We start from the raw sequence: 25,322 nt of genomic DNA, 5'->3' as shown, positions 1-25,322 counted from the left end.
AAGATCTAAACAAACAGTTTCCACAATATTGCATATAATGTTAACTAAAAAATATATATATATTACAGATTATGGCAGTAGTCTGTGATATTCGGCGGTCTTTTTGTCTTTTTCGATGATATAGAAAGACTTAGGTTTGCCGTTACCCGAATAGTATTTCCTGAAAGACGATTTCTTCGCTGGTACGTAATATGAGAGGGCGTCGATAGAGTTCGGATGTTTGATCTTCGGCCACGTCGGTGTGCTTTCAACGTTGACCACGTCGTCGTCGAATCTCGCTTGGGGGCGGTTTTTGGCGAGTTTACTTAGTACTGGAAGATTCCAGTGATATACTCGCGCGGGTTTACCGTTGCTGGTCATCTGTAGCGGTAGGGTTCTAGCGACTGCTGGAGCTGGCTCCGCGTGGCTGTAGTAACTTGTATTCGGAGGCAGTTTGATAACGAACATTCTCGAATCACCGGACGCGTGCCGCCTGCCTTGTTCCGCGAGCCGTTTCCTGTGATGCGCTGCGGGTATCCGTAACTTCTTGAGCCCCAACGAGCTGAGGAGCTCGTGTGTGGTTGGGTCCTTATTGTCTAAGGTCAAGTTCTCGACTGGCGAGGCTGGAGCGGCGCATGTCGCAGCTACAACTAGCAGCAATGTGGTTGACCTGTAACAACATATTGTTTTAATATTCGTACTTTTATATCTATCGTTATTTCTTCATATGTGTGGTTTATTTCTATTAAAGCGAACATTTATTTTCCATAGCGACAATGTCAAAACAGGATTTATGGACTTTGAAGAAAACTCTATCCATTCAAATATATAAATGGATGTTCTTTAAAGGCTTTTATCTTGGAAATGAACAATGGGTCGTCTCCGCAGACCGTGCAATACATTTCCTGCCATATATCATTATGTTAAGGATTATAGTAGAATGTGTCGGGACGTTGACATGTATTCAAGTTGTTTACTAAGTTCTCCAAGCTCTCGAGAAGACAAACAGTGAAGTTAAGTCGTGTCCCCATTGCACAGCAGTTGTCTTCGGGGCAATTACCATATTCTATGGAGTTATTGTGATAATACTGCGGTTGTAACGAGCGCGTCTTATATAATCAACTTTAATTTTATCACCTGCGCAAAATAACAGTGATTCTGCTCACTGGCGAGTCACAACCTGTCTCCGTAATTATCATTTAAATCACTGTGTACATGAATTTTAATAAATTTTATAATCAAATATATCTCAACAAATTACATACCAAGTAATTAATGCGAGTGCCATTAATAAGCTAAATATAATTATGTTATGTTCATGCCAAAAGCATTTTATTATTAGCAAGCTCTCAGTGTGACCTCGTCTTTATCACCGATGCATAAACTATCGAACATTACCATAACACGAACTTAGAAAAATATTTCCATTCAAGCGTTAACATTCAAATATCATTGTAAAAATCTTCAACCATTATAACTATATGATAAGTGTGCAAATAACTATTCAGTAAACTTAAATGATTGAAAGAAATAAACTAAATTCATACAACTAAGCATTCTGATTAACTTATCTCATAATCATATATTATATTTACATTATAAATTGATGAAAGAGTAGCGATTACTGTGACACTATACAAGGCTCCATACATATACCCTAGTGATTTCTAAACTTCAATATTGTTATCCTTGCAGGATATTCGAAAATTGAATAATATTTTTTTGTTGCCAGTATATAATTATAGATAAAAATATATATTTTTATTAAATTGTCTTAGCTGTCACTAATTCATCAAACTCTTTAATTAATCCATAAGTTTAGGTAACGCATTAATTTCAAAACTGTTCTTATTTAATATAAAAAAAATACTTAGTAGTAGAAATACTTTTGTTTCTAAAATATATTAGTATAAACATATCTATTCTTAGGAGTTTCTGCGAAACGAAAAAAACGTTGCTGTATGATGTATAAGAAAAGAAGCAGTTTTCAACTAGGTATTGCCAACCTAAAAACAAACTGACGTATTGCTATCTGTCTTCACGTCTATTTTAAAATAAGAAGAGAAAATTCCCACATTAAATTAACCAAGTTTAGTACAGTTTAAGCTCATTAAGACATTGAATTGAGGCCTTTATCAGAAAGTATAAGTTGTCAAGTTGAAATGTATTTGCATCAGCAAATGAAAAGATGCATATTCACTACATTAGCTAGAAACGATGTTCAGTATGTTAATAAGACGGTGATTTGCTAATATATTGATATGGAGAAAATGGCTTCCTCGCTCATTAAAGCCTTTACTATTATTTGAAACTGTTATAGGTTTAGATGTAAGCAGCGTATAGAATATACTTGAAGTAGAATTATTAAGTATTCTATTCGACGACATAAGTTATCTGTGGGTAACATGTTTTTTAAATAAGTAATCGAGTACGGCAACGGTCTTAATTACTCGTCTCAAAATTTTTGTGAAAATTTATTTTTATCAAAATTGATTATTTTTATCAAAATAGAAAACATGCTATTATAAATCATTCGTAATGAGATGTTGTTTACAGATTGATTTATCTGATTTGATATAAAATATAGTAATTATAAATAAAATAAATTATTAACATACTAAACATCGATTAATTCATACTCATACTCAAATCGAAACGAATCCGATGCTCTAATATGGCGTCGTGAGAAAATTTCTCTAACCCAAATTGAAATTTTTCAAGCATAATCATCGTTAATTTTAGTAATCGGGCCATGTGCAGGTAGTATTTAAGAGTAATTAATGGAAATGTTTAGATAAATGCAACTTGTAAAGGTGCAATTAAGGCTAGGCCATTAGTTTGTCGGAATTGATGACAGCTGTCAAATTGAAAATGAAGAAGGCTTAGGCTACAACTTACATGTATTAATAGTTTTGAATTCAGGCTTTGAATAAAAATATAGTAAAGGGTGTGAGCTAATAATACGTTGTATATAATATTAAGAATGCAAATGCCCTATACATTCTTGGGTCTAGTTCATTCAAGTAACATTAAATTTTTCTTCGAACGAACTCATGAGTCACAGATTCTGAAACTATAACCCGACTTCGCGCTATATACATATATATATTTTATAATTACATAAAACTTTTTTATATAATTTTTTATATAACTGCTCAATAAATAAGAATGCTATTTTTTTTGAAAGAAGGTTCTATATCTATAAATTTCCAAGACACAGAATGAATTTTTTTTATATGAAAACGTATAAACTTTTTAATTTAAATTGCATTTTTAATAGTTTCGTTCTTAATCTCGTGTTTATAATTATAGAGTCTTTATTACCGACAGCTTTTAAAGCTGCGTGTTGATTCACATATTTTATAATAAACTATAGACATTGAAATGTATGCGGAACACTTTTGTTCTCGTGAGAAATTCTCACATGTTTTCATTGTATTAAAATATATATTCTATAAACATGAAAAAAAAGGAATATGTTAATAAACTAGGAGGTTACAAATCATAGCAAAGTAATATATATATATATTTATTTGTTACGTTTTTATATTCATTAGATATAAAGCAAAGGTTTTATACCAGTCAGCCAGTCCACCTATCGTTCTGTATAAGCAATTAAATATCATGGCATAAATCGCTGTAGGCTTTAAACTTTAAAGCCTCTTTTAGCTCAAGGGCTGAATCTATTGATTAATCAGACGTTAAGGACCGTCGGATCCCGTTTGTGAATTATTCTGCCAATTAAATGATTATAAAACGCTATGAAAATTTTAAACCGTAGTCTCAGAGTCGTTTTCAATGTCATACTGAAAAATTAAAATATAATATTGTCTATGGGTTTTTTATAAAATGTAATTTTAATATTTTTTGTAATATCTTTTGTTGTATTTCCATACAGCTACATTGTTAGAACATACTGTGCACATTAGCGCACTTGTAAATGTCTCAAATCAATGACGTATCAGACGAGGCTGTATAATCAGAACCTTAGCCTTATCTAGCGATTTAAGAAAAGATTTATCTCAAATTAAGCAACAATTAGTTAATGAGATCTAAGACTTTCGCGAGTTTTATTCATTTAAATGAAACTAATATATTTTCGGATATACCACGCGGATTTTATTTTTTTAAAACTACATCTCGTCTGCCCGTGATCACGGTTGCTGAAAAGTAACCGAAACGTCGGGATTATGTAGTATTAAAATAATAAAATCCGCGTAGTATATCCGAAAATATATTAGTTTTATTTAAACTATTAGTTAGTTTAATATTCTAAGACCAGTTCGTTGAGAGCTCATCGCTGATGATACGTCTGTATTCTGTGGCTGGCCTTTAGTAGGCGTTGCCTCGGTGACCGCATGACCTCGACGTGGGTCAGGACAGCGGTCAACGCACCGTCATATTCAGCTTTTTACTTTTTCTTCACCATTTCACTATTTCCATATAAACTAAAATGCTATGCAATTTTTTATCTTATACATTACACTCAATAAGAGTCATTATGGGCTAATGATAGGTATTATTTTTGTTAGTCAATATAAATAGTCAAATAAAATTATTATTTTTTGTTCAACTGTGATTCATAAATTACTTTCAGTTTCAATAATTTCTCGCCTTCGCTCTTAGACTAGGTTTTTAACTCAAGCTCATTTGTGCAAGTTTGTAGCTTTATATTTCTTTTATTATTTAACTAGTTGATATCCGCGACTTCGTCCTTTTTAATATATTAATTATCAAAACTATCGGATGATCAAGAATAAACGTCAGGTAACACACTGAAAGCGTAGAAAATAAAAATTAGACAAAACTATGAAAGCTTCATAAAGTTAATTCTCGTCTTGTCTGCCCGCGATCACATTGCAAAGTAACCGAAACGTCGGGAGTATGCACTTAAAAATAATTATAAACGCGTAGTAAATTAAACAAATATTATTTTTATTTCAATGAATGAATGTCTTAGATATTATTGAGCTTTAGAATGTATCAGGATATATGGATTTTGTTTTAAATAAGTTCCAAGTGCCTAATAATGATATAATGATATAAATCTATATTCAACAATATATATTAAAATAACAAAATCAACCATATTTGTATGTCAAACGAGAAACTCAAAGAATTAAAACAACATGGCCGACATTACGTTCTGAAAACTAAAAATATTTTATAATATTCTTGTCTTTTTATATAGTTTATAAATAGATGAGTAATTTGATTCAACATTCCTCATTTACCCGCAGGTGATTTAATTGTAGGCGCCACACGAAGCGGTCACCGAGTGAAACGATATTTAAATATAATAACTAGTCTCTATAATAAAATACTATACCAACTAGTTCCAGGCTATAAGAATCTCGCTAAAAGAACTACAATTATATAAATTATTGATATTCTTATATAAAATAATTATATTATATAATTTTGGTGTGAAAATATATACATGTATATAGTTAAAATATACATACTGTAAACCTGCCTACCTTTTTTTTTTTTATTTCTTCTCTATTTTTATTGCACTGACACCACGCTTTCTCATCTAGTTTCCTTTATCAATAGAGTTTCTGGTAGAGATCACTTTTAAGAGATAAGTTATCCTTTGTACATCACTTTCCTTTTGTAACTCTTGTTACATAAATCAATAAATAAAACAAATCAAATAAAAGTTTTTCGCATACAGATACTTTCATATCGTCTGCCCGTGACAACGGTTGCTGCAAAGGAACCGAAACGTCGAGATTATGAAAAATCTCGTTTCATAAAAGTATATATTTTTTCCCAAAGCTTTAATCATTCTAAATCAACGCGAGACATTATTAATTGTAGCTATTATGTGACACACACGTTAAAACACGTAGTAAATTAGCAATTAATTAACATTACATTCTGGTCACGCTCCGCTAGCGGTCGGTTGGAAATAGACTCGGCTTAATTATGATTGGCTTACAAAAAGAAATGACACGACTTTTATAAAGAGAGACGGTTTTAAGAACGAAAGAGAGCACCGTGACTACAAAATGATGATAAAACCGTTTTCAAAAATGCTGGTCTTTGAGAAATATGGTCGGCAATATTAATTTTGTGAATGCAAATAACCGTTTAACTATACCATACATCAAAAGATTTAAAAAGTTCATAAATATTCTTGAAGGATTGTTAAGGTGATATTTTTTTTTTCAAAGAGTATGAGTATTGAGTTAAAAGCTTAAAGTCATATATCATGAGAGTTGTGAGAAAATAAAACCGATATTACACCGTTTAGATTATAAGAAGAATAAATTAAATTGGATTGTCTATTTCTGATATTCAAATAAGCACTTTACAAAATCCACATGTACAAACGGTAGGTACAATTTTATTATAAAAAAAAACAGTACTACCTCCGTGCAAAACGAAGTCACGTTCAGGACTATACCATAACATATCCTGACATAACTAGTCAGTGCGTCCAGAAACTTATACCGATAAAGTTGAATTTGTTTAAAAAATTAATAAAAAATTACAGATTCTTATTGAAAATATTCACAGGATTATTTATCAAAGAATCCATTTCGTACATTATCGATAAAAAAAAGCACCAAAAAAATTGTCTTTCATCCGATTTCTCATGTGTCAAATGTTGAACATTGGGGATCCTGTCGTGCATCTTTAGGTATTTCGTGATAATCGCAACGATAAATCTAAATAACTACTTCATTGAGACGACATCACGCTACCGTGACACGCGTGGAAACCAGCAAAACGTAATTAGTTTATGAGACAAGACATTACTATTGTATTCGGAGCACGATAAATACTGACCGATTTTGTCGTGAAAGGATTTTAAGACAACTATCACGATCTATATTTATTCTTACCTCTCGCTATATTCCAAATTCAAATTATCTTTGGTGTCATTGTTTTTTTTTAAACTTCAGCATAACAGCCTAAAGTATAAGGTTCTGAGCAGTCAAGTTTATGCCCGATAGTTAGGGATGCTGGATGATAAATTAACATGAATCACGGAAACGTCTCTCGTTTTCCCACGAATCATAAATAACCATAGACCAAGACTTTTTTTTAACTCATATTATAATCATTGCTTAAAATTCATTTCGTTTTACTTTACATTAATATAAGAATTATGAGAAATCAAAATAAATAAATCTCCCGACAAACTTATCCGTTAATAAATAAGGTCACCATAGAAATGGTACATTTTAATTAAAATATTAAATCGAAACAAATTCCTTGATATTAAATATCAATGAGTAAGACATTGCTAAGGTAATTTAACAGCAGCTATTAACGGTCGTGGGACACGCGAAGTTTGAGTCATTTTAGACGTCGGATTTATCTATTATTAACTAAAAGCATGACATTGTTTACAAAAAAAACACAACATCACAGACAAAAAAAAAATCAACAGAATATATTATTAAAGAAATCAGATTTATTTCAATTTCTAATGATCGCAAGATCGAAATAAGGTTTTATATCTAAAGTACTATCTAATGAATCATTAAAAAATATAAAAAAAATCAATAACAAAGACGCGGAAATTTAAAGCTGCATATAAAAAATAGGCGTGTATTATAAAAATAGAATTCAAGTGTAACAAGTTCTTCCCGGGCTGCATAATAATTAGCACTCAATCCAGTCCTGTGGAACATTCTGTAATCAATAGCCTTGCCAATGTACTAGCAAAGGTTAAATTGAACTTTTCCTAGAGATCGTCTTCAAGAATGTAGGCTGTAGCAAAAGAATGTCGTCCTTATTTAAAAAAAAAATATTTTCTTCCCTCCAAAAGAAATTCGGGCAAAATCACTTAGTTATTCAGAATTCGGTTGGTGCTGTAATCTTAATTGAATGAAAAAGTTTAATATAAAAAAAAACAAAGAATATTTTTTATACAAACATTACTGTTTACCTACGTACCATATGATTATTAATTATAAACACATATAATACTTCAACGCGTCAAGATGCCTCAATGTGTGTAAATGTCAAATATGACATTTCTATATTTCTTTTAATTATAAACTTAAAATAAGAAATTCAAATAAAATAATTAGAAAGCATACTTGTTACGGCATATTAAGCGCAACCTTTTCTTAATGGACTGACATTTTAAAGAATTGAAAATTCCTTAATGAAACAGTATAAAAATGGTCGTAAAAATTTAAAATATTAAGTGACAGTGACGTATTTCACGAGAGCATTAACCAGAGTCAAAATATTCTCATAAAAGACAATTATCGTATCACCGTAAAACGATTGATTACTCAGAAAGAAATCACTCGATATTATCAAATATTTGCTACAAATCAAGCATGAAACATACGTTTTCTTTCTCGGTAATACTATGGTTAGCTAAACGACTGTAAAAACTTGTAGATACCATAGAGTAAAAACATTTTCATTTATTTAACTCTTCTGTTCATATCGTTAATAGACATAGATTGAGACAGTTTTTTTAATTACGACCTGAGCCTAAACCATTAATCCGACATCACATCTTTTAGAAGTGGCTCTAAATTGCAGAGCCATTTGTTAAGTCGATTTATTTTTTAATCTGTCAATTAACCTTAATAGTGTGTGAAATTAATGTAAATATTCACAGCTAAAGCTAAGTAATTACAAGTGGGTCAGTAACGGAAGGGCTAGGGACGGCGAGTGACAGGTACGTTGACCCGCGAATAGATTAACACGTGTTTGTATTAATTTACTTAAAGCCTGAATATATTGGTAATACTTTAAAAATTATGCACAAAGATAATTTTATTTGAATATGTTTATTATTTTAAACACATTAGTTAGTTGAAACATATAAATTATATGTAACAAATAGGTGTTTTTTTAATATATTTATTGTGCTTTAATGATTTGTAGCACTTATTTTACATAGGAAGTGCTAACCTAGTTAGCAATACCGGTCACTTCCCTCTTATAAGGAAACGATGCTCAACGCCTACTTAGCACTCATGAGCACTGAACAAATACTAAGCTATACTTAAATATTCCGATTTCATCACAATGAAAATTTTCATTTCAATTTAAAACAATAATCAAGCCGAATGAAAAAAAATTATATAATTAATTTAATGATACACATTGATAATTTTTAAACGGTTTTTTTATTACGCTATTATTTTAAAATTATTAAGGCTTTTTAATTTTTTAATTATCACCACCATGGTGGTCTGTAGATACGTTCAGGAATTTTTATTAAGACTTGTTACATCCAGCACTTCGTAAATCGCAGACAGCTGGTCTTTAGGACTACATAACATATTTTATTACAGTTTTATTAACGTGTGGAATCTGACGAGCTTTTATTATTTTTAAGTTTCATTAAGTCTTACTATCAAGTGTACAAATTTCGTTCGGAAACTTATATAGATATAGAACCAACTCTATTTTATAAAGAATGATCTTTATTTTCTAAATATTAAACTGTCTTTGTTTGATTGTTGAATGTTTGAACGATAAACACTCAACAGGTTGCAATAAAGTTTGGCACACATATTTTTTTTTTGTTTAATCTGTGGCTTCAAGGCGTGCATCATTATCTAAGGGTAATGTTACTTTCGTATACAAAAGCGGTAGAAACCTCTGGATTATGTTGTATAAAAAAACATTACAACTGTCATTACATCTCCTATTACAACTGTCAACTACTAGATACTCAACACTCATGTTCTTAACGCGTGTTAATCAATCGATACATGGAGGGAAATTAAAAAAAAAAGACGTCTTAACGCTATTTAGTGGCTGTAGCCTGTAAAAAAATATCAACCTTGGAGGTTTAATAGTTTTTGTGTGAATAAATAACATATACATGTATTAATGATTGATATTAAAGGACGCTTAGAAACATATTGTAAATAAATAGTAATCGATATAAGAAAGTGTTTTAACGTAAAGACATTGAATGTTCGTTTTAAAATTGTATAAATCTTAATGATCACCTGAAAAACATTTTAACTTTAAAACATTACAACAATTTGAAAGTTTAACGAGAGTTATTGAATTTCAGAAAGCGTATCCAAAGATAAGTCTCAACTCACTTATGTAATTCAGTTTTCACTGTTGTTTGATGGACCATTGTCATAAATAGTTTTTGTTACGTTAAAACAATTTAATGGAAATATTCATTACATTACACGAATCCAAATTCCTATCTAATTATCCATCTTCAGTAAAATATTACGAAGTCATAATATAAAGTATTAAGTTTACATTCAAACGAATCAAACGGTGAGTGAATATATGTTAAAGATATAAAAGATAAAATAGATGGAAAAAAAATAGATTTAAAAAGATACATCTAAAGTCTGTCACGAGCAATAAAGTTCTCAGAATGGTATCGGTTTGTCTGTTGGAGACAAGACTGGACGTTGTAGTAAATTGTATAATATACGATGCGCGTCTTCTCTACAGCTATTTTACCGCGACATCTGCATTCTGCACATGTATTCAGAGATATGAACCTGGTCGAGGGACGATAAGATTGTATCAGAATGTACGGTATTGATATACTGAGATTTAATATTAGCAATGCCGAATAACTATCAAATATTTTAAGCTTCATACTCCCGACGTTTCGGTTCGTTGTTCGAACCGCGATCACGGTTATGTGTGTAGTTAAAATAACGAAAAACGTATCAAATATTAGATTTTGAATGTCTAGCATATCTCAACGGAACCGATCGTTATGCTCATTTATTTAAACCTCAATATTATCAAATCATAACAAAAATTTAATGATAATATTAAATTCATTAACAATTTTTATCTCGGCATTGAGCGAGATATTTACATTCCAATGTAAATAACACTGAGGTTGATTCAAAATAATCTATACAAGCAAGACTGCTTCGATGTCCGACAACATTTCAATAGCTCGTTAATCAGGCTAGCTGCTCGCTAGAGACCACGTGAGCTGTTTGCGAATAGTTCAGGTATATAGTAAGTTAGACGATTTCGTATTACTCCTTACGATTTATAGTCCTAGATCATTATCGAACGAATTGGGTTTCGATTTGTTATTGGTATTGAAAACGCATATACCGACCACTGGAATAATTTACACCCTATTTTAATACTGATATGATAGTTATAATAAATTCTTTTTGTGTTTTTAATTCATAATTACACATACTATAAATTTCAATTTGAGAAAGTCTTGTGAGAACTTAGAATAGTTAAAAGTATATAAATCGTCTCTGATAGACAACTGTGGACATTTTTACGTTTTTTTTTCTAAAGTGCTTCTTGAATTTCTTATGGAGGTCTAAAAATAAATCCATGAGAACAGAACTACAGCTCGCGTCTTTGACCTCATGCAATATTCAAAAGTTGAAAAAAAAAAAACGTTAAAACGGAAATCAATATACAAATATTATTTTTTGTATATTGGCACTATATCCTATGCCTTACCCTTGTTAACATCAAGTCTACTAAAAATAAAGCATTTGACAGTGACAACAAATATATCTTAGTAGCAAAAATTATAAATAATATTAATCCACGATTCTAGTGCGAGTGAAGCCATAGCATTAAAAAAAGAATACTAATTATATAATAACTAATATTACAAAAAACTATCATTCATTTAGTGCTGGTAGAAAATGTTTTAAAACTCAAAGCTCGTTGAAACGGACGTATGGCTATTAATTAAATAATTCCAAGTAAAGTAACAATGTTCCAGTGAATACCGAAGAATGTTGCAAGCTAAGAACAGTATGGTGAATTTTTTACGTTTCTTTTATTCCAAGCATGTGTTCGTTATAAAGTTAACTAGATTATTCCCACGGCTTCGGCATATAAACTATTACTTTTATTATTCTATGCGCTGGTCTACGCGCGAAACAATAAAACCAATCTACTGTTACCAACTGAAATACCTGAGAAGATATAAAAAATCGTTCCAGTGCTACCAACTGAAATTTGTAATAAACCTGACGCGGTAATTCCAAGACAGACCATAGAGAATATATATTTTTATTATAGTATAAGCTTGCACGTGAAATGGATTCCAGATATCGATACTTACCTATATTTCAATTACAGCACGGGGAATAGACAATTTTAATACATCCAACAACGGTATCTCACAATTCCCTCTTTATTCCTTTAAGGTTTACTGCTACTACTGTTTTTATTTATTTTCTCATTTATTCAATTGTTATAGTCGTGTTTATTTTATAGTAAAAAATCTTAAATTCTATTGACGGCTCTTACGAACATAACACAACTAACTAAAGATTTAAACGACAGATAATAATGGTACATATATGTAATATTTTGTTTTAACTATGAGTGAAATTGAATATAATTTTGATAATGGATTTGTCTTCTGAGATTATCTTTAACATGGATACATGGCTTAAATATGTAATTACTTTATTTAAATCTTAATTACTGTAAATCATTGACACACTTTTTACTTTATTTGTAAGCATTCATAAATATTTGAAAAACTTAAGTAAAATTGAAAAGTAAAAAAGAGGCAATAAACTGGCGTGATATTTGAGAGTGATGATTTGTTGAAATTATTTGAATTTAATATAAAAACAGTGATCGCTAACCCGTAAAACGTTATACGTGACTCGCTTTCCAACAGAGACAATCGATAAATAAAAATATAATTGAATGATTTAGAAATCGATTCAGACGATTATTATTCTTTAAGATTTATTTAAATAAGATCGAATTTTTTGACACCGCTCTTTAAAGAACAGGAATCATTAAATGAAAGCGGATTACAATTATATACTTTTGCATTAAGTATTAAATAAATTCAAACGTCACTTTACGATGACATTTTGTTAAATATGGCGGAGAAAGGAGATGACAAATTAATTATTAGTGAAATTCTTTTAGTGGTGTTAATCATTTGTTATTTTCAATATACAATCTTAGTTTTTTTCGTGAAAGTTGATTACGTTGAAATCCTTTACGGGTTAAAATTAAATAAATATATATATATATTTTATCTGTAATAGGACCTCAGTAGGAATGTGTCACTTAAGGATTTTTCAATATATAATAAGAGTAAATATTTAGACGCAACAAAAGTGTGAGTGAGAAAAATGTAACCAGAGTAGGGTCACCCACGCCACGCCATGTGTGGTCATTCAACTTTGTTTTTCTACTTAGACAATACACTGGACAAAAGCCATAGACTCCTCTGTATTTGTGCACTACGCCCTATAAACGTACAGACGTCGTTAGACAACAATACTTAGTGCTTCAATTTCACATTACAGTTTCTTTTTTTATTTTAGAGCTTTGTACGAGGCTTTGATTCAAAGTAGAATCGCTAAAACGAAGTTTATAAAAATAATCAAACTAATTTATATTAATTATTATATTATGCTATAATTAATTGTTTTTATTGCGACCTTAACTTTGTGAATATTTTTTATTGAAATAAAATTGAATCCCCAAATATTGAGCACGGGTTTTTTTTATCTATTTGCTAATTTAAGTTATCGTATTTGTTTAATTTGAACATTATAAAGGCTGAAATGCGTTTTTGTTCAGCAGTCAATCACGGTATTTATGCTGATATTTTCATCAAGAGTCAAACGTGATCGCATGCAAAGCCACGTTTTACAACTTATCAACAACGTGTTATCTTAATATAAACGAATAATTGAATATATTTTGAAATAATTTAATAAGACTCATATTTACATGCAAGATGGAAATGAACAGTTATAAAAATGCAAATTTATTTTACAACACAGATAACAATTGACGAATACTAGTTAGGTGTTTTATTATCTGTATTATAGACGTTGAAATCTGTGCAAAAAAAAAAACCGAAATTCTAATTAAATTAGATATTAAGACAAAATGCAGCAGATTTTAATTTATTTAAGATATCAATACATGATTACGTTTTCCATATATTTCTGACTTCACCGTATTAATATACGAATCCAATATAAAGCTTCGGGTATGTAAATGTTGATAATTTATTCATTTCAAAGAACTCTAACTGTTTTCTATAAAACAAACGGGAATCATTTTATATTTCTAAATTATTATGACATTGTAATTATTTAAGATATAAATGGTTGGAGTTTAAAATTAATTTTATTTATTCTGTGGAATCCGACATGAAGACGGTTATTAGAACTGTCATATTAAACAGATATTTATACTCGAAAACTTATTAATATATTTTATATATGATAAATGAAATAAATATTACATTACGTGTATGAGTTATATATAATAAAATCTTTACTATTATTGTTCATGTATTAATTGAGAATAATCATACAATTGTTTTAAGCCTATATGATATTTTCTGTGTTTAATTACACTGAAAATTATTTACGTACAGATAGCATTTTAATACTTTACGTATTTATATTATTACTTTTTAAAGTACATATATGGCTTCATTCGCGCTAGAATCGTGGAATATTTTGCCAACGTCAACTTTTTTATTTGTTTGACAAATATAATCTTGAGTCTCGTGTAGAGGAAACACGAAGGTGTTTGTGCGTATATATATTGTAATAAATCAAACTTAATAATCGTGCTACGTACAAAGATAAATGACGTCACAAATTGATTGTAATTCCACTGCTCCGGAAATATAAAACCGGCTGCACATTTTCGATTAAGAATTTCGTAACTCATCTAAAAGTTCATGTGAAAATATTTTGAAGTTATGTATACAAACACGCTTTAATTATTCTTAGCGTTTTTATACGTATTTATATAATAAAAATAAGTAAACATAGATTCCTTAAGATAAATTGTCCCATTGGGTTTATTCGATTTCTTCAAATTGTTATTAAAACTTTAAGCACTTTTCTTTTTGTTTTTGCTACTTTATAACAGGTATTAAAGACATTTTAGTTATGATTGATTAATTCACACAGCGGACTGTCTCCCGGCGTGTCTCACCGGCTTAATGTAAATTGTATTGGTGCATTCGCCTTTGATCTGAATAACACTACTTTTTATAATGACAGGTAGACGCGCCCACGTATTTGTATACAACAGGAATTTGACACTTAGTTTTTTGCGTGCGAAAATTTATTATAATATATTCATAAATAATACAAGTCCCGTTATATTCTGTTTAACACATTTAAAAATAGTTACCAATATTGGCATTATGTAAAATGCAAAGTTCGTTTTTGAAAAAATATATGTCAATGTTGGCACTACACGCGGTACCAACGTAAGTTTAACCGACAACTTTATTTATTACGTAATAGAAACATCTTTCAATGTCCGATGCTTATGCTGCACCGTTATAGAATGTAATTGTGTGCAACGTTATTGAGTAACATGGAATATAATGACAATGAAGATAGCTTTTACGGTGATAAAAAGATTGGAGTATAAAAGATTTTGAATTAGGAATTAAAAACCGCCGGTTCATAAGTACAAAAAATTTAAGAGTACGCCATGAATTATTAAAATAATTGTATTACTAATCGATATATATTAATTAAGACAAACAAACGAACATACTATTTAAACCTTGCAGCTAAATAAAAGACCTCATTTTATGGGACTTAGAGGACATAAGTTGAGGCTTTACGAAACGTAATCATACTCGTACGTACGATTATTATTAAAATAGTAGATAACATTTTATTTTTTCGGTATCCTGCATAATGAATATTTATATAATATTAAGATAACATCAATTGTAATTGGCAATATTTTTAATATAAATCCTAAGAAAACCGCGGGTTAGAAATAAAGTTTTAACTAATTTTACTTAAAGACATCATGATATAAAAATAATAAATTACTAAGAAACCCGACTTGAAGGGACGTCATAAACGAAAGAAAGCATAAAATTATAAAGATTTTATCTATAATACGGACGCGCAAAGGAGAAGAGTTTGCTTTGTTGGGATAACAAAAACGCTTTTATGTATATTCACATAAGGTTCTATATGCTGCATATTTTTATTCCAAAGTATTTCCCAAGAATTTCCCTCCTGTATGAAGGTCGAAGCCATATGTGATGAAGCCGCTACACCCGTCTGTCTATCCGGTTTCCTTGTTTGATTTACATAAAAAGGAAAACTAACGTGTAAAGAAATTTTACCGATATACATATTTAAAAACTACTGAAAAATAAGGTTAATAAGATGAAAAGAAATTAAATGAGACGAATGTTTTTTTACACCAATGTTTTGGTCTTTTCCTGATTATAGATTTAATTTTATCTTACTCCTAATTGGCGTATTTTATGGAAGAATTATCATTTATAAATATTTCTATTAAGTACTCATTTCATGTAAGCGTCACGTATAACTTCAATCAAACCTTTAAATTTTATGTCATATAACATATTAAAATTACTTTCTATTATCTATAATTAAGATATACGAAATTATTATCATTTGTAACGAGGCATTTATTTTATAATTTAAAGTCCTTAAAGTTACCTTACAATGTAGACGTACCTAGGTATAAGCAATAATTAAAAACTGTTTATCCATATTACTAGTAAAGTAAAAATATAAACACACATCTACATATATAAAAAACGTGAAAAAATAACTCACCGTTTTAAAATTCACTGCTTTCGATTTAAACTAAATTAATTTTTACCATTCTAGAAAAATCTGTATTTTCTTTTATAATAATAAAAAATATTATTGTTACTGTATATTTAAATCTTATGAGTTCAACTTAAAAAAAAAGCAAAGTATTGAAACTTTTTGGTAGACTACATCTAAATTAATAAGTAAAGTAGGGTCTTGTTTAATATTTTCCTCATTACATTAAACAAAGACGATTCAAACGGTTAGTATGAATCGTGTGAGTAATTGACCGCTATTAAACGGATTCCCACAACTGCTATTCTGTTTCCGCTACATTTTGGCAATGAAAATCACTTATTTATGTCAAAAAAATAAAATAATAAATATATATTAATATTTAACTGGTAATAAGCAACAAATATGTAAAATTGAGTACAATATAATTTAAAAACTAAATGAACAATATAGAATTACGGCCATTTTTACATTATTCTTAAGAAGTTGCTGTCAAACGTGTGAGTAAATACCAAACAGTCCGAGTCCCGTTTTGTCTTTGTCAATTTTATGTTCTAGGAAATGTCTTACTTACGTTGTTAAACCACTAACAAAAAATATTTCCGACAACACTATTATGTGAGATTTTAATTAAATATCAATATATTTATAAGATTTCTGTCATGTGACTTGTGTTTCGTTGTAGAACTTATTACAATTTAACTGTTAATTCGTGGAAACGCGTCATAAGGAATGTCCTTTCCATTTCATTATGAGGTCACTGAACTACAGCTTTATTAACATTAAGAAATTCATAAAATTTTTACGTTAAAACTGTACTAAACGGAATAATAGGGAAAAAACTGAATTCAAATCAAATAGATGTCAGATTTTTGTAAACACTACGACGGTATTGTAACGGTTTTTTAATGAGTGAATCACTATCCGAACGCAAAAACCCTGACGCGGGATACTTGGGATTTTAAAATATCGCTCCGATATGAATAAAACTTATGACAGGAAAATATATGTTTATTGAGATTAGTATGAGTCATACCGTATTTTGAAGTTATAATATAATGAACATTGATTTAACTAGGTATATATTCTAGGGACATTTATATGAACTATCATAAAAATTGTATCACGAAAACTTTAAATAATCTTTTTAAATAAATACGTATTTTTGGTATTGAACATTTTTTAAATATTTTTTATTAAATAGTCAAAAAATAAAATCATTTGTCAAACATCTCAGCCGAAAAGACGTTGCTACGACATTAATTACGTAATTTGGTTTGATGGAATGATTTAATGAATATAAATATAATAATAAATGTACTTTAACTTTTCTTAAAATATTGTACAATTTGATAATCTAATATACTAAATTAATATGAAATTAAAAATACTATCGCATTATATAAAACAGTTATAATGAGACAGCTTATTAATACCACAGGTAATAAATATAAAATCGAAGGAGGATGCTATCAAACAATATCGTAGCTGGAGCACGTAATAAAAACTTAATTTATGGATTCCCTCTAACCTTAAACCACACAGCGATCTATGGCTCTTTCAAGAGGATTACAAACATTCATTTTCACATCCGTACCGTCTAATACGTGTAATATCAATTATTAATAAGAAAGTATATTGGATTTGATAGTTTTTATGGTGAATTTGCTTAAATATTAACACATTCGTGGCGGTAGGAAGCGACTAGAATGAATTATATAATAAATTATAATATTTTTTGTCCAATAAAAAGGACCAAATTATAAGAAGGTATACAACATGATCTAACTGTCTTTCCAAGGCGATAACACTATCTATCATTTGAATATATAATTGATTTTGGACTTAAGTAGTCGATCATACATATAATCATCGATTGCTTCCAGATTAGTTGATATAGCGTGGGTGTTGGTGTATATATTAAATCTCAAATATATTTCTTTTTATACAGTAGTATTATAATTTATAGTCATAACCTTAACAATAGTTGCAATGAACTTAAGTGAATCAGAATTAAGTGAAGAAGAAAAGAAAATAAATACTTTATTTTAAATATTTTAAATGTTTTCATTTAAATGACAGAATGAATCTAAGGTTTTTGGATATTACTACGCGTTTTTTATGATTTTATGACTTTTCCCAACATTTCGATTCCTTTACGGTAACTTTGATCACGATTGCTGTAGTCATAAAATAATAAAAAAGCGTAGTAATCCGAATACCTTAAGTTTTATATATCTAACTTTAACGTCATAAGTCTTTCTGACGTTAGTGTAGCCATTTTGATGTTAAAAAGAGTTTTGTTTCATGATGGCTGTATAACATTAAACCTAAACCACGTTAGCAATATTTTATTATTCAGCCGATAGTTAAATGTCAAAGAAGTGCCGCTAACAGCAAGCTTACTTTTGAATACATATATATGTGTAACCGTCAGTTAGATGAACAATGCAAGAAACGGTATGCTTATAAGTTTGCATTCCATGTAACAGATATTATTTTAAGTACTGTTGTATGAAATACATACCTACCATGTATTGTATATTATATATATATATATATATATTCTGCTTTATAGTGAACTAGATTATCTGTTTATATGTCAGTTTTGACGTTACGCGCCAAAACCTTTGTGTACAATAAAAAAAGATACTTAAATATAACAGATAACTATAATATAAATATCTTGCTATTATTTTTTTTAAGTTTTTCTCTTGAAAACATTTGCTATTAAGGAATACAGTGTGAAATTCATAGTTACTAGTTTTGTTAAGCCTTTATTTTTATTGTACATCACATTTTATGACAAAGTATTGTTCAGTAAGATTTTATTGCAAAGAAGGAAAATAAACAATCAAATTTAGTTCCTATTACTCGAGCACTAAAGTCTAGATTCGTAACAAATCAATTAACATGGCATAGCTTACGGTATGAAAAGAAATATTTAGCTATGTATGAATCATCGTATATTGTGTTTGAAGTTCAAATACTGCTCTTAAATACACAATTTTCACATATTTTTCTTACTAGCATATAACCCGGTTTCGCACGTTTTATTTAATACAAAAAATATATCAATACCTAGTGCTTATATAAACGCTTTTCCTATTTTAAATTAATATTCGTTTATAAAAATTCAAGATTTTATTTTATGAATAAATATAATTAAGTTACTGGAAAAAATTAAACACTATTATTGAACTGTGTTGCTACTCCCAAATATCTTATATATCTTGTCAACTCTATCAAATAAAGATATACTTTTTTTAGGTAAACCGCACGTGTCTATTACGTTCATTTAAATTTAATTCTACTCCAAACTTGTTCACATCAGTAAAACCATAGATCTCTGTGTTTTTATCTATATGCATTTTATAACTTATATGATCTCTTTAATTAAAAATAAATAATCGTACGTAATATGCAAAGCCCACCGTTTGGTTAAGTCCAAAAGAAGATAGTACAGATTTCTAACACTTATTGTGATAAAAACTAAAATAATAACTACTTTTACTGAACAAATAATGAAAAATATTTAATATGTCACTTGGAAGTGAAATCGTTTTCAAAACCTGTTATAATATATTAAAAACAAAAACAACTTGTTTTCTTGATCTCTACGTCAATCGTTTGTCTACATTCAGCCAATCTATTTTAAAACGGTGAGCGTAAAATAATATATATATTAACGCTATATATATTACAATACATACAAATATATATATTATAATATACAAAGGAGTGGAGCATCAATGACAACTGTTACAAAAACGAAGAACATTTTTTATCTTTTGACAGATTCTGGTGCGTTAGCCGCGTAAACGGTAAATCTTTAAAAGTTGGCACACTATAACCTTTTTGGTTGTAAACAATTCGGTCTAGTGTTTGAGAAATACTTCAGAGTTAGGTTTTAAATACATATAAGTAACAAACATATTTTTTAAACTGAAAAGGTTTGTACGCAGTAACAAACAAATTATTTATATGTCTGTATCAAATTGTGTTTAATTAGAAATTAGAAAACTATTAGGATAGTTCCACACGCACTTTAGACTGTTCAAATATTAATGGCATTTCTTCTGTTATATTTCAAAGGAGTCCAGTGTGGAGTCATCTTTAAGAGTAATTATCATTGTTAGATCAAATTGGGTTCTTGGAAGGACATGTGTTGTCATTAAACTTCGCGCGTCATTGTCATTAGACTAACACAGACTAACTAAAATGAAACCGAAAAACAAATGTATTAACCATTAATATTACCCTTGAAAATACTATTTATTTGATTAGAAATAAAAAATGTTTTCTGTAGTGCCAAGGATAATATTAATATGACTTTAGTCAAATCTTATTCAGTTATATCTGCTGTCGTAATGACATTTGTGTGAAAAAACTAAGATGGGTAATGAATGGCAAGTTATTATTGTAGACAATATGTATTCGCGACGCATAAAACTATATCTATTTTACATAGATTATATTAATACAAAGTATTTACGGTCGAAATTACAGTATTGACATTTTAATCAGATCTTTAATGTGTTTTTTTTTAACAAACAAAATCAAAGAAACCATATATTGCTTTCCAAAGCTGAATGATTACACGTAATCTATGTTTCCTTTATTACAGCCAATAAAGCTATTATAAAGAGCGCATTATACCGCCTTCGCTGGATTACAAAATCCGGTATCGATATAGAAATAGAACATCAATAAAACAGAGCCGACCAAGTTCGCAGACGAAACATTACACTAGTTAACGTAAGACTTCATTCCGTTGCTAGTTTAAGATTTATAAAAAACCCCCTCTAAAAAATATAATCTATCAAAAGAGGTTATCTTAAAAATTATATATTTTAAAACCCATTATAAAGATGACTGGCTGGAAAAAAAAACAAGTTGACAAATCAATTTCTTTAATTAAAAAAACTAAACCAATAATACGCTCAAGTTACGCCCATTACAAATAACATACATACTAGTAGTTTTCTTTAAAAAAAACGACTCCGTTTATGAGCAAGTAATTAAACGACCATAATGTTACAGTCTAAAACTTAGCTCACGGATTACAATACCTAACCGTTTTCAAGAGCTGCACAGGTCATATAATTGAACACTAAATATAATCGTCTGCGCCGTATTAAGTATTTAGGATCCCAGTTAAGGCATTGTTGGCTTTTATCCAGGACTCTCATAAAATATTACAGAGACAGCGCAGCTACCTTATAGCCCCGCAATGGTTTTTAAAGAGCTCATAGTTACATGGAGTTTTTAATGCTTGGAAAATCCATTTACTCGAATAAAATGTTGTTCTTGACTTCATTATAATTGCTTGTGAGATGCTATATAATAATTAATATATATTTAATTTAATTAATAATACTCTAAAACGAGACGTATCTTTTCTAAATGATATATAATCTATAATTTAAATAAATATAAAATATCATGTATCTTATGATTTATTAATGATAATATGCACTTTTTATGCATTACTAATATAATATGATTATAAATAAATACGAATGAAAAACTGAGAACTCTACGTATTTAGTTCGTTGGCGACACGTGGTAGGGATACAGATGAAATCGAAACGTTCTCGAAGTTTTCTAGTCTGGTAGACGATTATCCAACGCTGAAAAATATATTTGAATCTCAAAAGTCTAAACCACATGTTACTACGAATTAATAAAAAAATTTTATTCAATCAATACAACTTATTACTATGACTTTGTTCATTTTGTTTGTTTTTTTTTACCGATGTAAATATGATATTCATTTGCGATTATTATCTGTTCATACCAATCAAATTTACAATTATTTCCATCATAGTAATGAAACCTATTGAATAGATACTGCGATAATATCTACAGCTACCCGCAGATTCGCTACATATGAGTAGTTATATATGTAATAATACGAGTCCATATTAAAAATTAACAATTATTCAAAACATTTTTTTTTTTTTTAATCCGTTTAGAAATCTTCGCAGATAACACCAGAGAATACATAAATATCGACTTATGTTAATATTTATGAAAGTGAAAGATATGAATATAAAATTATACACAAGATTTATGGACGTGATATAAAATTTATAACAGTTTATAATACATCAACAATATAATATGAAAACCCTTATCTATCCCGGTAATCGAATCCACACCCTGCAATTTGCCGCACAAAAGCCGTACAAAGTTCATTACAAAATTACACTCCAATTCCATAAGCCTCGGTTACAACGTTAAATATAAAGGGAGGCTGATTATAATCTACATCTAACGATACTGTTTTTGTTGTTCGCAAATATCGATTTTTAATAAACATCTAAAAAGTTTCTATATAAAAACGTTTTTGGATGTCAAATCACGTAGTTTTAGAGTGTGTGTGTGTGTGTGTGATTTTAAAAAAAGGTTTGTTTATTAATTTCGTATATATTCTTGTAGTTATGTGTATTTTTAATAAATAAATTTAATTCGATAAAATCCTGAAAAGTTTATTCTCAAAATCAATTTGATTTTTAAGACAGTTTATATTGAAATTAGTTTTTTTATTGAGTGTAGGTGCTTCAGGAATGCAAAATGCGGTCGATTACCTTCAGTGTCCGGTAAAAAAAATGCAAATATTTATCTTTGAATACATTAACTTTCTGAATAACGAACATATAATCATTTTATTGTTAAATCAAATAACAATTTATCATGTTCCATTTACACCTTCCTACTGCATCCTTATAATATGCTTTCTTAAGGGCGACGGGTGGGGTCATTCTAGTGGATTGCTATTTCGCATTAGAAAAATGCAATTCCAGCTTTTTTTATTTGTACATAAACAAAGATCGGTGTATTCAGCCGCAACCTTTTAGTTTAGTTCAACAGACAAAAAAACTAATGTTTATATTAATAAAAAGAAACATTGTAACTATAAGTCCCAACGGCCGCAACAAATCAGGCGTGCTGAATAAATATACATAATAATGAATTTGTCAGACGTAAGAAATTATTCTATATTTAATAAAATGGGAATATTATATAGATGCATATATGAAAGTTTTATAATTGGACTTGTGTTACTTTTTTTTTTTAAACATATATTGTTTTACTTATGTCAAAAGCTTGACATATTCTGTCAGTGAAGATCTATTTGGAATTGCAAATTTTTTACATTTTGTTAAATCCTAAATTTTTGTTGACTGAGAGAAGAATAAGTAAGACGCGTCTTCACTAACGGAAATGTAAATTAAGTTATTAATTATTTAGTTTTGAGAATATTTTATGTCTATACAATGTTATTGTTTTTTTGTCATTCATAAAACTCTTAGCGTCTAAAATATTACTGAAAGGTGGGTCAGTCACTTTATTTTTTTATTTAGTTTTTCTTCCGATTTTAAGTTTAAATTTGATTCTGTGTCGTTATGAAAGAATGTGTCCTGTATAAGGCTTTTTAAATTCCTACTCGTACTGGCACATTAATATGGGAAATAAGCGACGAATGGCTATTGTTTTGGCGCGGCTGACCACACCATACGCATTGACGAGAAGCAATAAAATATAAATAAAGAAAGCACAGACACAATAAGTGTAGCACACATATATGAAAAAGCTTATATGTTAAATAAGTTAATTAAATTGTTAAGAGACCGGCAAAACAAAAAAATGTAATACAACGAACATCTATTGACTGACCTTATGAAGTTCTGCATGGCTGCTTGTCCGACGACCTGGCAGCAAAAACCAAATAAAAAAAAATCACTTTAAAATTCAAAATTCGAATGACAGCGCGATAGTCGACGTGCGTCCAGCGCGAAAGCCGCTGCGTTTCTGCTGCTTTCCGACCGGCGCGGCTGTTCTTGAACTTGTGACTTGACGGCTTGCATTGGTCCCCAGAGCGTTGCATTTTCGTTACAACTTAAACTTCCTAATGACCTGTGCTTACCCCTCTGTCGCCGTAGGAACTTCGTGTCGGGGGAGGCGGGGGAGGCCGTGATAAATTTGACAATTTATTAGGAAAACTTTCGTCGTTGTATGGGATTAAAGAGGCGTGATTTGTGCAATGTAAGCATTTATTTACCGAGCAATTATATGAACCGCGCTCATTAGTGAGTTATACCGGATTAAACGGTGGCCATTATAGTAATTTATATCACATGCTTTTATTTTGTACATAGAAATTCTTTAAACGTGACTTTTTTATATCAATGTTAATAATAGTAATTTTGTATGAAGTTACGACAGCCAACAAAGGGTCGTACATTATGAATCTATAATCTAAAGTTTTTATCGTATAATAAAATTACGATTATAATTTTTACCTTATAATTCTTTCAATAAATTACGTCTAGAACTAACCGGTTAAACAGCAACCTTATTTATATAAAATATAATGACAATATGACAGACATGGTTTATGCTAATTGGATATATCAATGAAAATAGCCATAGGTTGATAGTTTTTAGGGATCGGCGCGGCGGTAAAAATTTTTTATCCATAGGGAGAAGCACTTTTGTTTTGATTTCAGGCATTTATCAAATGTAACCTTCTTGGCTGTGGTCATATTCTGTTGTGAACTTAAATCAGTTATAGATTACATTTAAAATGAATACACATACCTTGAATTGGGACATTTATGTACGTGAGGAGGTTTAAAGCCTTTACACCCTGAGAGCCAATTATAAAGTCAAGTCAAATGCTTAGTAATGTCTCTAAAAAAAATTTTGTATGTTAATTTTTTCGCGGTAACATTTTTGAATATCCTTATATCAACTGTACGTGTGTCACTGAACTCCTAAACGGCTGGACCGATTTGAATGAAG

The 25,322-nt window shown here is 29.5% G+C and overlaps 1 protein-coding gene across 1 annotated transcript; it reads right to left on the bottom strand.

The window, feature by feature from the left end:
• Window positions 1-17: 17 nt before the first annotated feature.
• Window positions 18-24,363, bottom strand: LOC116776007 (uncharacterized). The gene is made up of 2 exons (XM_032669092.2): window positions 24,195-24,363; window positions 18-649 (listed from the first exon to the last, which is right to left on the bottom strand). The coding sequence occupies exons 1-2, from the start codon at window positions 24,209-24,211 to the stop codon at window positions 70-72; spliced, it is 597 nt and encodes a 198-aa protein (XP_032524983.1). The 5' UTR covers window positions 24,212-24,363; the 3' UTR covers window positions 18-69.
• Between the last annotated feature and the right edge of the window lie 959 nt (window positions 24,364-25,322).

Source organism: Danaus plexippus, chromosome 8, assembly GCF_018135715.1.
Source record: "Danaus plexippus chromosome 8, MEX_DaPlex, whole genome shotgun sequence".
In the NCBI taxonomy this organism is placed as follows: Eukaryota; Metazoa; Arthropoda; class Insecta; order Lepidoptera; family Nymphalidae; genus Danaus; species Danaus plexippus.
This window is presented reverse-complemented; position numbering and strand designations above follow the sequence as displayed.